Source organism: Rhinolophus sinicus, linkage group LG02 (genome assembly GCF_036562045.2).
Source record: "Rhinolophus sinicus isolate RSC01 linkage group LG02, ASM3656204v1, whole genome shotgun sequence".
Taxonomy (NCBI): domain Eukaryota; kingdom Metazoa; phylum Chordata; class Mammalia; order Chiroptera; family Rhinolophidae; genus Rhinolophus; species Rhinolophus sinicus.
The window spans coordinates 192,268,947-192,281,254 of record NC_133752.1 but is presented as its reverse complement, the minus strand read 5'-3'; the positions used below and the strand labels follow the sequence as shown (position 1 = coordinate 192,281,254).

The window sequence follows — 12,308 nt, the reverse complement described above, 5'->3', positions numbered from 1 at the left end:
ATCAGTAAAAAATGTTGAATACCTTTGTACCTAGTAGAAGAATATGTTCGGTTCGTATGTCTGGCATTAAAAATCCCTTGTATCCTCCCATCAGGAGGTCGTTCTCGATACCGGACCGCTTCTTCAGCCAACAACCCCAATCTGATGTATCAGGATGAGTGTGACCGCAGGCTTCGAGGAGTCAAGGATGGTGGCCGGAGAGACTCTGCGAGCTATCGGGATCGTAGTGAGACCGATAGAGCCGCTTACGCTAACGGCAGTGGCTATGGAAGTCCCAATTCTGCCTTTGGAGCACAAGCAGGCCAATACACCTATAGTCAAGGCACCTATGGGGCAGCTGCTTATGGCACCAGTGGCTATACAGCCCCAGAATATGGCGCTGGCACTTACGGGGCTAGTACCACCGCTTCAACTGGGAGAAGTTCACAGAGCTCTAGCCAGCAGTTTAGTGGGATAGGCCGGTCTGGGCAGCAACCACAGCCACTGATGTCACAACAGTTTGCACAGCCTCCGGGAGCTACCAATATGATAGGTTACATGGGGCAGACTGCCTACCAATACCCTCCCCCACCTCCTCCCCCTCCTCCTTCACGTAAATGAAACCACTCGAGTGGTAATGACTTATGCAGACTTACTACATTTAAAGGAACGCTGTCTTTCCCTGTTTTTCCTCTCCCCTTTTCTTTTTTATTTTTTATCCCAGCCATTGTGGTTTGTCTTTCCTGCAGATTAGTTAGAATTCACTGCCAGGTTTCTTCAGCCCGCCAAATTGATCCAGTCTGTAATAACAGATTTTGTAAAAAAATATATATATAGCTGACTGGAAGAGTTTTTTTTCCCCCCCAACTTCTTGCATGTTGAGGATATTTGAGCTATTTTTCATCTTAAAAGAAAAAGCAAGGTATTAGGCCCTTTTGTGGGAGCCCTTTTTTGTTGTCCTGAGTTGGGGGGGTGGGTAGGGGAGGGTAGAGGGTTGAGTTCTGCAGAAGAAGATGGCATCTGTGCTTTAAATTGCTCTCATTACTCAGTTAGAAAATCAAGAGGGAGTTCCCTGCACATTTTCCGTCATGCTTTTTAATGTTTCTCAAGCTGGAGCAGGCTTCCTCAGGCCTGATGAGTTTTTAAGACAGTTCTTTGCCATTGCCATTTTGGCTGGTTGCTTGTTAGAAGTGCATTCAGCAGTTTAAAAATTCCTAATTCGTTTTGTCTCCCTTACACTCTGCCTTCTCCCTTCCCAATTATTGAAAAGGAACCATTTTAGTGTCAGGTTAGAAATTGAATTCCCGAGTCTGAATTTTTTAAGTGTATCTTTTAAATTAAAAACCCCAAGTGTTTATTGCATTGGTTAAATGTAGCATCTCAGCACCTGGGTGGAAGCTGCCTATTCTTCCCCGTATAAACAGGGACCATCTGTGAAATTCATTTTCCAACCAGACAGCTGCTGTGAGCAGAATGAACATAAATGCTCACTGGAAATTTATTAACCAGTTAAATATGCATTCACTTGCAGTGTAAAAAACACCTTTAATTATAAACAGTATATTCAGTGGGCAAATTTTAGACTCTAGAGCTAAAATAAAAGCAGCTCTTGGCCAGCTCCTCAGCCCTTTTGGCCAAGTTATCTTAAAGAATCTCAAGGGTTTATTAAGAAAGAACTCTTAACTCTCTTTATACTCTGTTCTCTGCAGTGCTTTGTAACAGCTTTTGGATGCAAATTTTCCTCGGCATCCTTTTGCACTCAGCTTTTTACAGGTAGGTAGTGCTTAAGAAAAGTTACAGAGAACTAAAGCCTAAGTCTTTTTACTTTTCCTCCATCTAAAGGTAGGTGAGTTCATCCCCTTCATAGTAATACTGATTGATTTACCGAGACTTCCTGTGACAGGCCTGGAAAGAATCTTCTGCTCTTGGGTTCACTCATAACAGGACAGGGAGATCAGACAGCCCCAGAAACCTCTTCCATACCTAGTGTGAAACTTCATTTTGCAGTGCTGTCATCAGTATTGTTCATTGACAATGTACTTAAAGGGGGAAGGCTCCACTGCATTCTTGGGCTAAGGCCTGAGAGTGCTTGCTGGTTTGTAAGATCCAAATATCTAAATACTTGAGGTTTTTTGTTTTCCTTTTTAAGTTCTTCAGGGGGAGAGAAAGGATTATTTCTGAGGGGTTCTGAAAGTATGCTTGAATGTGCAACATACAGGTAGGTTGTCAGCATAAGCTGAAGTATATGCATGTAAGAACTTGGACATCTTTTTGTCCCCCTGTTTTCTTCCTTAACTTTTCTTCTTTTTCCACTTATAGAAGTTTAGACCGAGGGGGGAATAGTAGGCACAGGAAAAACGTGGCAAAACTGCTCTGCGCTTTCAAACCAAAGTGTCCCCACACACACACACAGAAGTTTTTCGTGTAAGCACTGACCAGTCCATTAGAGATATCTCTGCACCAAAATTTGGGTTTTTTTTTAAAAACCGGTGCCTCCGGTGGGGGTGTCCTATTCTTACAGGTCTTATAAGCATCCCTTTTCGGGAAAGGTTTCTGGGCAAGCAAGTGGTATTTGGTCTGCTTGCTTCCCTTTTACCCACCAGTGATGTAATCATATAGTCAAAATATCAGCATATTCCAAATCTTAAAGCTAGTGTGGACTGAGTACAGCTGGAATCGAGCAGAGTTTTTCCTGTAGCTCGAAAGAAACTGCTGCCTCTGTGTCTGTCACTCATAATAAGGTTCTGCCTTTGCTTTCAGAACCTGAGCAGAAGAGATCTCATTTGATGTTAGGTATGTGGTCGTGGTGGAAACCCATTTAGGGAAAGGATTTCAATATTAAGCTTTGGGGCTGCTTCTCCCCAGTCCCTCCCTAACAGCTCATTGTGTGTGTGGACTGCTCTCATCTAAAAAGGTTGGTGGCTTTTGCTCGGGATCAGAGCTCTATTCACGTCCTTGCTGGTCTCTGAACACATTCCTGTTGCGTTAAGACTTGAAAGATTTGTAGATGTGTGATGTTCAGGCACAGGATGCTAAAAACTATGTTGCTATTAGTTTGTAAATCGTCCTTTTGATACCATCTTGTTTTCTTTTGTAGGTATAAATAAAACACTGTTGACAATTACGGTGCCGAGCGTTTTATTGCTTAAAAATTCTCTGACTAGAGTCCAGTGATAGTCCTCTTAATTTTTATTTGCTTCAGGCCAAGGTTGGGATGTTGGAAATCACCTTAGCACCTAAAAATGTGAAAGGGAGGTGGGATTGATTGGTCTTAATGCAAAAATTTGAGTGACAAAGCAACAAGACAGGTAAAAGCTTGGGTATATTGTCGTCCCTCCCCCCCCCCCCACTCCCGTAAAATACATGCTAATGGTACCCACAGGGGGTTGTGACTTGGGATTACGGTACTGAGTGTGGGACTACCTTGTACTACAATAGGACTCAAGTAGATTTTAAAGGTGAGGCATAGAAGTGCTGAAGTCTTGCCAAAGCTGGTAAATGTGGCTTGCCTTGTACTCGGACATCTTTCCTGGTTGAGATGGACTGTTCTTGGCATGAGTGTTGCACTCGGAGTTTAGAGATCAATGGCTTATTTGATCCATTCATGGGTGAGGCACCCAGGGTTTCTTGTTCCAGTTGACGTGCGGTCCCGTATTTGTGTTAATTGGCCAAGGTTTTCATTACCTCATAAGGGATGTATTGATGAGAAGGGCTTCTAGATAGAAGGATCAATGCTTTGCTGAAATCCACACTATTTTCATTTTTCTGGCTTTAATTTTAACATCTGAGTCATGTATAAGTCACCCAGTAGAACATTTTAAATAGTTGGCGTTGCGTCCTTGAGCTGTAGGACATCTCTGAGGACCTCAAATTGGCACCGGAAGACTTAACTTCTTTCCTTTAAGGACTAGAAGAAAATGAAGATGAAATTAGAATTGACCATCCTGATGAAAGGACTAGATCTCTGCATGATCTTAGTATCTCTAATGCCCTGTTCACAGGCATTCAGAGGTTGAAGCCAACGGGAAACCTTCCTGCCAGGTTAACTACAGACTCACTGACCCCCGTCTTGCTTACTGACCATCACTGCCACCCCGTTAGGCTGGAAGTTGAGCATCTGACCCACGTTTCACACCCAGGCTATCAGCAACCCCCAATTCCATGTCCCTCTTTCCACTGATGACCTCTTCCTGGCTGGTTGCAGCTGCCCCATAACTAGTTTCCTGCTGTGGCTGCTTTTTTTCCCTACGTAGCACCTGGTGGATTGGTTGTTTAAACAACCCCTCCAATAGCAGCCCTTTGCAATCAAAATGCAATGCAAACAAACCCCTTACCCAGGCTGTGAGGACCTTCTGTGACTGGTTTTGCTTGACTTCTGATACCTCTGGGTTTATAAATTTATGACCACACTAGCCTTTTTGTCCTTGATCACACGAGGCCTGCTCTTGCCTTGGGGCTTATACATAAGCTGTTCTCTCCAGAATGGTTTTCTGTATTTTCCTAACTTTTGTCATGTTACTTCATAGCTGTCTTCCCTGCATACGTTTTGCGCTGTACATAACTATCCTATTCGGTCTTTTTTTTCATGGCGCTTAGTGTTTCCTGAAAATACTTGTCTTGCCCCATTAGAATAAGCACTGAGAGGTCCAAAGACTTAACCTCTGTCACTTCCTGCCCTCAGACCCTGAGTGGATGAATACCCCGTGGGGCCAGTGCCAGCAACACTACTCCCAGCACCTACCTTTGGTCACATACAAGTAGAAGAAGTCACAGTAGAAGATGGTTTGTACCACTCCAGACACCACTGCAATTTGGTCATAGAAATTCTCAGTCTGGTATCGCCTGATCCAGTTAGCCAGGTAGAGCGCCCGGTATAGCCCCAGGAAGAACAGGTAGTGGGTAGTAATGGTCTCGGCCTCTCCAGTCTTGCTGATCATGAAGAGCTGGGGCAGGATGGCCACCGACTCCAGGTAGATAGAGAAAGTCCAGAGGATCTGAGCCAAGGAGATGAGAAGGCTGATGACAACCCAGAAGGGGCCCGTCACTTTAAAAGAATTACTAAAATATGTTCACTCGAGAGAATACAGTAAATAAGTCACGTTCTTAACAATTTTTAACATTTTAATCAGCATAGCATTCGACCCCTTTCTCTAAATACAAAAAAAATTTTGAAGATTTAAGCATACTGCTTTTTTCACATGAACATTTCTATAGCACATAATTTTTTCAATGCAGAATTTTCTTGTATAAACTTGCCTTAATTGAGGCCATGTTTCTCCAAATATAGTCATGAACACTAGAATCTCCTGCGGTTCTTGCCCTGCACCCCAGATCTGCTGAGTTGAAGTCTCAACCTGGACTGCGTCCTCATGGCCATGAATCACCTATTGGCCACAAGGTTCCAACAGCCCTAAGTGCTGTGATGCCTGCTTTATGAACATCGCCAGATGTGCCCATTTTCAGGTGGAGTGGTACGGGTAGCTTGTGGCTAATTGCTAAACTTAACATGAGTCACAGTTGCGGTTGTAGCAGAAAGCAAGCCCGGACGTTAGGAGGGCAGGATGTTAGGGAGCGTGTTTTCCTCAGAATTAGGACTCGGGGTCCCTTTCCTTACCTCCAGGGGAGTGAAATTATAATTCTCAAGGAACGAGAGGCCAATGACAGGGACCAGCAGGAACTCCAGGCGGAATGTGTCATTCTCACTGTCAAACGTTTTCCGAAATTTCCCGTAGATCATGTACACTGTGGCATAAGCACAGAGCAGGAAAACCACCTGCAAAGGGGGAGAGGCGTGGGATTGGTGAAGTCATTTCCCTGCCTGTGTGCTGGGCTCCAAAGCCACCCTGAGTGGGGACGTGCGAAACCTAAGCGTTAGTGCTCTGCCTCAAGAGGGAAGGGATGAAACGGGTTGGCAATTTCTCTTAGGCCCAGTGGCCTAGAGCCCGAAGCTAATGAGCCTTTGTGAAGTGACTCTGAGCTCCTGACTGGGACTGATTGTGCTACCATGAAGACTCGAAAGGTGTCCAGGAGTCTGTCTCCTCACTGCAAAGCGTGAAGCAAAAGAAGCCGGAATTGGTCTCCGTCGGAGGATTTAGCAGTGGCGGTCCAGGGCAGTTAAAACCTCAACTTCCTGGGTGTGTAGCAGTGACTTTGTGAACATTCTTCCACGAGGACTAACACCCCTTGAGTCAGTTGATCACTGCTCCTTCAGAAAAGCTCTTTTCCCAACGACACTAGCTGTCCTCCAGCATATAATGATTTTATGATCTGGCCTCTCAAACCTAGAGGCCAGCGGTTCTCAAACTTGAATGTGCATCAAAGTCACATTGATGGCTGCCCCTTCCCCTGCCCCCACAGCTTCTGATTTAGCAGGTCTGAGTGGACCTGAGGACTTGAATTTCTAGCAAGTTCCTACGTGATGCTGATGGTCCAGGACTACATTGGCCTAAAGAACTATGTATGTAAAAACTCAGGTGAAGTTATTTCCTCGAAGTCTTTTTCTCACCAGAATGAGGCACACATACTCAGTGTCACCACAGCCCCATGTGAAATTATTCACACTGCCCATGATCACATGTTCTGTAAAGGTCCGTGTCACGGTCTGTCTCCCCTGTGACGGGGTTCCTGTAAGAAGGTTCACATCCTGTCCACTTCTGAATTCCCAGCGCCTCACTCAGGGCCCAGCAGAAAACGAGTGAAAGAGAAGGAAGTGGTGATCACTTCTTCATCTCGCAAAAGTGTGGAAACATGTCTTTGCAGTTCCCAGATTTCATCCTGTCGTGCCAAGGGCCGTGTCTGCAGTCCCTGCCAGGACTGCCCATGCCAGACCCTTGGGCAGAGAATGAACTAAGCAGATGGTGTTTGCTACTTGTGTGTTGAGTTTAAGTAGACAGTGACTTCAGGACCTCAGACTAAAGTTCACACTGAGTTCAACACCCCCCAGGTAACAGGCGCCTCCTCCCACCAATCCTAGGAACAAGATGCCTGGAATCCCACAGGGACATCCCTGATGAGGAGAAAAAGAACTCGCTTTGATTAAATATCTTCTGGGTATTGGGCACTTTACATACCAGGGGTGCCAAAATAATGCATCCAAGTGGACACTTTGGTCAGCGTTGCTCAAGCAGTAGTTCGCCGTAATCAGAAGTGTCTGGACGCTGATGGGAACCACTTTGAGCGCCTCTTGTAATTGCAGGAGTCAAACATGACTTGTATTCATCTTTTATTATCGGTATATGTTGAGTATTACAATTTTAATAGTGTGTTCCTTTCAAAAAATGTATCTTCATTTTTTTTAGCACCCTCTGTATTTGTCAAATGGATGGTTGAATAAGTTCTTTGAAAGCTCAGGGTACCATGTTTTATTCTTTGCTTGTTTTGTAACTATTATAATAGCTAACCTTTATTGAATGTTTAATATATGACAGTTATTTTGTATTTCCATGTATTACCTCGTTTAATTTTCACAACACAACCCTCTGAGGTAAATACTAGTACCTTCATTTCTCAGAGGAGGAAACTGAGCTACCCAGAGGTCCGAGACCTTGCCCAGGCCCCAGGCCCGCAGCTGCTAGCAGCAAAGCCAACTCAAACCAGGTCTGCCTGGCTCCGCGGCCTGAGTTCCCATGTGTACTGTCTCACGGTGTGGGGGGAGACGGCAGCCGCCCCACAGCCACCCAACCCCCTCACCTTCATGACTGTGTTGTAGACGGAGATGAAGTTGGTGAACAGGTCCAGGTACCTGGTGGTGAAGACGAGAGCGAAAAGGATCTGGCTCTTCCCAGAGATGCCTGTGGCCAGAGGGGGACAGGAGACAATGAGAACACAGACACCCAGGCCACACGCGCTCGAGCAGCCCGGAGCCTGAGCTGGAAAGACCTCCAGAGTGTCCAGTTGCCCTTAAGGACGACACCCTGTCCAGGCACTGCAGCTCCGCAGGACAGGAAGCACCCCTTCCCACTGGATCCCTTGAGTCTCTGTTCCCCTCATTAGGCTGTAATGTGTCTCCCAGTCTCCAAATAAATATGAATTCCCAGTGCCCCACGTGTGCTCTGGAAAGGGTGGCAGGGGTGGTGTGATCGGGCCTGGTGGGGGGTAGTGGCTTCTCTTCATTCCACCGCCCGAGCTCCACTAACAATCCCCCAAGCTCTGTCTTCTGGAGAACTCACTGACTTTATAAGAATCAGATAATACACAAAGCTTTAAATTAAAAAGCAGCCATCACCTGAATCCCAAAGCCTCAGTGTGCGTCCTTCCAGATCTGTTGGCTTATCCATACACATGACACATGTGGACACATATGCTACATACAGATGCATCGAGATGACAAAACCGGGGTCATACTTCCCATGCTATTTCCTCACCTGTTTTGGACTCTTTCTTTCTTAACTTTTTATTTTGAAATAATTTTAGATTTACAGACGTGTTGTAAAGACAGTACGGAGTTCCCGTACACCCTTCACCCCGCTTCCCCTAGTGTTGTCATGTTGCATAGTCACAGAACATTGACCATATCGAAGAAATCGACTTCGTTAATTTGGTGGTACAGCACTATTGACTACACTCCAGGCTTTATTTGGACTTCACCAGTTTTCCCAGTGACGCCCTTTTCCCGTTCCAGGATCCAATCCAGGAACTGATGCTGCACGTAGCTGGCTTGCTTCCTAGTCTCCTTTTGGCCACTTTTGTTATGTCATGGAGGCGGTTCCAGAGTGAGGTAAGCAGATGCCCCGCCTCCCTTTTCTCGTGCCCCCTCAAGCCCACACCAGTCTGGAGACTTCACCAAACCACTCCCATCAACGTGCCCACGTATCTGCATCCAAAGGTCATCTCTGTCCCCACTCACCCAATCTCTCAAGAGCCTGCTGAGCAGTCCATCCATCCCAAACGGCGTGTATGCTGCACCCCTGCCCAGACCTCCTCTCTCTGTTCCTGTCCTCGCCACCCAAACCTCTCTTCTCCTTCTGTCCCTTTGCCATCTCACCCCACACACCAGGGACACTCCTGCTCTGGACTCTCCTCCGAGTTCTGACCTATATATTCCTGCCTGAACAAACTCATCATCTCCCCCTTGAACCCCGCCACTTCTGTCTCCCCTACTTCATATGCCACCACCATCCAGAAAACCAAGAGCCCTCCTTGAGTCTCTCTCCCCTTGGTCCCACCCCCTCCCTATTTCTCAGCTCCACTGCTCCTACTCTAGTGCCCCTCACTCAGCCCAGCCACCCTACCCTAGTGACGCCCAATTGGTCTTCCCAAGTCCTTCCTGGCTGCCCACCCCTCCCCCAATTCCACCCAGCAACTAAAAGGCTATTTGTAAAACAAAACTCTGCTTAAAGCCCTTAAGTGGCTCCCAAATGCCCTTAAAATAAAGATCCAAATCCTTCTCATGGCTCATGAGGGCTCCCAGCTGTTCCCCTTACCCCACATCTGGTCACTCTTCTCCTCACTCCCTCCCTGCAGCCATGGTGACATGTCTGGATTTTATTCTAAATGTAATGGAACAACTGGGGAGTTTGGCACTGAGAAGTGATGGTACCTGATTCAGGGTCTAGTTCTTTCATACGCCTGAACAGCCTTATCTAACTGTTCCTCTGGTGATGGACATTTGGGGAGGGGGGCATTTTTAATGACAGAGGATGAACACCTAACATTCTGGAGAGCGTGGGGTCCATGTGCCGACTTTCCTACCTGCATGGCAACCTTGACCCTCATCTGTGAAATGGGCACCTTCACACATCTGGGGCAGGACTGCTGTGAGGACTGAAGACGATTCAGTGAGTACCACCCTGGGGCCTTGGCTGGCCGGCTGTGGGGGAAGGAGCCCCCTGGGGGCAGGCGACACTGAGCGGATCTGGGCTGTGCCTCTTGCTACACCATCTCACTGAGCCCTCACAGAGGCCTGGCTGGGAAGGTCCAGGAGGCAGCCCCGGTGGGGACGCCTGGCCACCCCCTTCACATAGCCTTCCCCCACCCCTCCCCTCTCCCCATCCTCAGCCTGTCAGACCCCTGTGCTTCGCTCATATCTTCCTCAGAGCCTGGGAGCCCTGGTGACCTGGAGCACAATGATTTGCCCACTCTTTTGAAAGCAGTGAATAATTTTCACCAAAGCAAGCTGTGCATGGAGACCCAGAATATGGAAGACAACATGAGCCGGTAACCTGGCCAGAGTCCTTGAGGGGTCCCAGGCACATGTAGGACCACTGACCAGGTCCAGTCCTCCCTCCCAAAAAAAACAGATGGGGAAACTGAGGCCCAAGGGCACACAGTGAGCCAGGGGCAGAGCAAGAACAAAGTCCCAGTGTCCTGCTGCCTTCATGGCTGAGTCAGCGGGGTCACACCAGGCCCTGCCCCTCGGGGCTGACTCGGCTGGCACCCAGGCGCCTCACCTCCGCAGGCCTCATCCAGGCCTGTGCTGGTCCCTCTCCGCACACACAGGCCCCACCACCGGTCCGTCCTTTCTCTTCCCACAGCCTTAGCGCCTCTAACAAACCGTATCATTTCCCTGGTTGCTACCACTGTTGCTTGTTGGCGGTCTCCCACTGCTAGAAAGCCCACTGCCTGTGCTGTATCCCAGGGGCCTAGTACAGGGCCTGGCAGAGTGGGTGGGGGAACAGCGCCCCCTCCCAGTCATGGCTGTACACCCTTCCCAGGTCCTCCGTGGAAGTGCAGGGACAGGTCCCAGCGAGGTTCTTCCCCTCACAGGAGCCTGCTGCCCCTTGTCACCCCCTCAGTGGCTCTCATCCCCTTGAGTGGGAACAGTGAGTGCCTATCTTTCCAGGGACCCCCAACCCAAATGGTCTCCAGGTCTAGAATCACTCCCTCTGCAATGAACGTCACATCAGCACCCATCCCACACCCCCACCAAACCTCCCAGGCTGGCGGCCTCCCTGCTGCGCTCTCTGCCTCCTTTCTCGGCTCCTGCACACAGCTTCTAGAGTGACACGCTTCAGGTCCCCTTCCAAGCCCCCTCTCTTACTCCCAAACCTTCCATGGCTCCCCAGTCTTAACTCCCAGGTTGACAGACAAAGCCCTATCACATTTGGACCACGCTCCCCCCAGACTCATCTGCCTCCCAGACCACCCCCAAATTGGGCTGCTCACCCTTCCTGGGGCATTCTCTGCCCTCTGTGACCTCTGGGCTTTTGCACCCCCAGTGTCCTCCACAGCACACCCTTGCTGGGTGACACCCTGCCGGTCCTCCAGGACCCAGCACAGAGCAAGCCTTCAGGGGTCGGCTCTGCCTCCTTGGCCCCTACGAGGAGCCTGCGCTCATCTCTGTATCCCCTCACCCCAGTGCCCAGCACAGGAAAGGGCATCTCCAGGACACTAGCGGACAAAGACGGCTGCAGGAGGCTTGGGCAGCCTCTTAATGCACTGGGTCTGTTTGGCCACCACCAGGCCAGCCCTGAAACTCATCCAAACCCCCAGCAAGGCAGCGATTACTCGGCAACAGGGCGCTCCCTGGGTTTCTGCTCAGGGGCAGCTCCATGTCCACCTGGGCAGGGCTTGGCGCCTCCTGCCACATCACTGCCGCCTGGCCCAGGCAGGAGAGGGAAGAGGGCCCAGCTTTGGGGGATGTCTGAGACGGCGCAGGAGAAAGCGGTGAGGGGAAGGAAAGAAGACTGAAAGTTGGGGGCCACTGTGTTCCTACCTCCTCTGTCCCTCCACCTCCTATTCCCCAGCCTGAGCCTGACTGCGGGCAGAGAGAACAATGGGCCTCAACTGCTGCTGCTCCCATGGAGCAAAGGGGATGACGGCAGGACTCGGGTGTCGCCTCCCCTTTACGGCCGTCCTCTTCCAACTAGCAGTGGCAATGGGGGTGAGGCAGTTGATTGAAAGCACAAGCCCACCCTCCCTCCATAATCTCCAGGGTCCTCCCCCTCTGATAATGGTACAACTTTCCATTTTCTCTGAAAGCTGAGCTTTGCAAAAACTGTTTCAGTCACGCTCAAGCCCAAGTCTCCATCCTGAACAGTCATCAGCAGACGCCCCCAAACTCTGCAGGCTGGCTCCCGGGTCCCCCACCGCCCGCCGGGGCGCCCCTCACCCTTGCAGCACTTGGATCTCCAGATCTTCCCCAGGAGCAAGATCATGGCGAGGAGGTGGCTCAGGTCGCCGAGGATGCGGAACACGTTCATGTTCCAGCCCGCCCGCCCTGCGCCCTCGCGCAGCCAACTCCAGGGAAACTTTCTGTCGGGCAAGGCGGCTGCCACGTCCACCGCCCGGCCTGTGGGTCCGGAGCGCCCCGCACTCCGCCCGGGCGCCGCCGCTCCGCCAGCGCTCTCTCGGCCCGGCGGTGACGTGGCCAGGCCAGCCCCAGCGCCAAG

The 12,308-nt window shown here is 49.6% G+C and overlaps 2 protein-coding genes across 3 annotated transcripts in view; one reads left to right on the top strand and one right to left on the bottom strand.

The window, feature by feature from the left end:
• The window catches only part of DDX17 (DEAD-box helicase 17), an 18,981-nt gene extending 15,878 nt beyond the window's left edge, over nucleotides 1–3,103 (top strand). For both annotated transcript variants that reach the window (XM_019734474.2, XM_019734475.2), the window contains exon 13: nucleotides 95–3,103. In XM_019734474.2, coding sequence (XP_019590033.1) covers nucleotides 95–600 — 506 coding nt within the window. In that variant the 3' untranslated portion in view covers nucleotides 601–3,103. The remainder of the gene's footprint in view (nucleotides 1–94) is intronic.
• KDELR3 (KDEL endoplasmic reticulum protein retention receptor 3) lies at nucleotides 3,101–12,308 on the bottom strand. Its single transcript, XM_019734476.2, has 5 exons — nucleotides 12,029–12,308; nucleotides 7,669–7,769; nucleotides 5,594–5,752; nucleotides 4,721–4,973; nucleotides 3,101–3,886 (listed from the first exon to the last, which is right to left on the bottom strand). Exons 1-5 carry the CDS (start codon nucleotides 12,117–12,119, stop codon nucleotides 3,846–3,848), a joined length of 645 nt encoding a protein of 214 aa, XP_019590035.1. The 5' UTR covers nucleotides 12,120–12,308; the 3' UTR covers nucleotides 3,101–3,845.